The 514-nt window shown below is 64.2% G+C and overlaps 1 protein-coding gene across 1 annotated transcript in view; it reads right to left on the reverse strand.

The window, feature by feature from the left end:
• Positions 1-6: 6 nt before the first annotated feature.
• Positions 7-514, reverse strand: part of KCNAB2 (potassium voltage-gated channel subfamily A regulatory beta subunit 2) — a 12,635-nt gene continuing 12,127 nt past the window's right edge. The window contains exon 6 of the mRNA XM_035900942.1: positions 7-393. Within this exon, the coding sequence (XP_035756835.1) occupies positions 116-393 (278 nt within the window). The 3' untranslated portion in view covers positions 7-115. The remainder of the gene's footprint in view (positions 394-514) is intronic.

Genomic DNA, 514 nt, shown 5'->3' on the forward strand with positions numbered 1-514 from the left:
TCGGCGCTCGCGGCACCTCGGGCTCGCGGTGCAAACCACACTCTCCACTTCGCTCCAACAAAGCGTAAGCAAGCGAACGGGCGGCGAGGGCTGTGCAGCGCGCGCGTGTGCGCACTTAGGATCTGTAGTCCTTCTTGCTGTAGGGTTTGTTGCCCAGGATGCTATCGATCTCGTGGACGATGGAAGACGACAGCTTTGGAAGGACCTGCGGGAGATGCCGTTGGGAGTCAGGATCGTGTCCCTGGCGCACGCGGGAGGACGCACACGGCTGCGCCGCGCTCGCCGCCTCCACCCTGGCACCTTGACGCTGCACACCCCAGCTCGCCGGCTGAGCGACCCAGTTACGGGAAGCCTGGGTCGGGCTCATCCCCTGCCTTCGCAGCCCCGCAAAGCCTCGGGTCGAGCAAAACCCGTGATTTTTGTTTCAAGTGAGGTTCACAACCTCCTTTTCCTGCACGGCGCGTCGCAGGAGCGTGCGTTGCAGCACTGCAGCAGTGAAGCGCGCGCAGGCAGG

Source organism: Egretta garzetta, unplaced genomic scaffold (genome assembly GCF_000687185.1).
Source record: "Egretta garzetta isolate BGI_Z169 unplaced genomic scaffold, ASM68718v1 scaffold671, whole genome shotgun sequence".
NCBI lineage: Eukaryota > Metazoa > Chordata > Aves > Pelecaniformes > Ardeidae > Egretta > Egretta garzetta.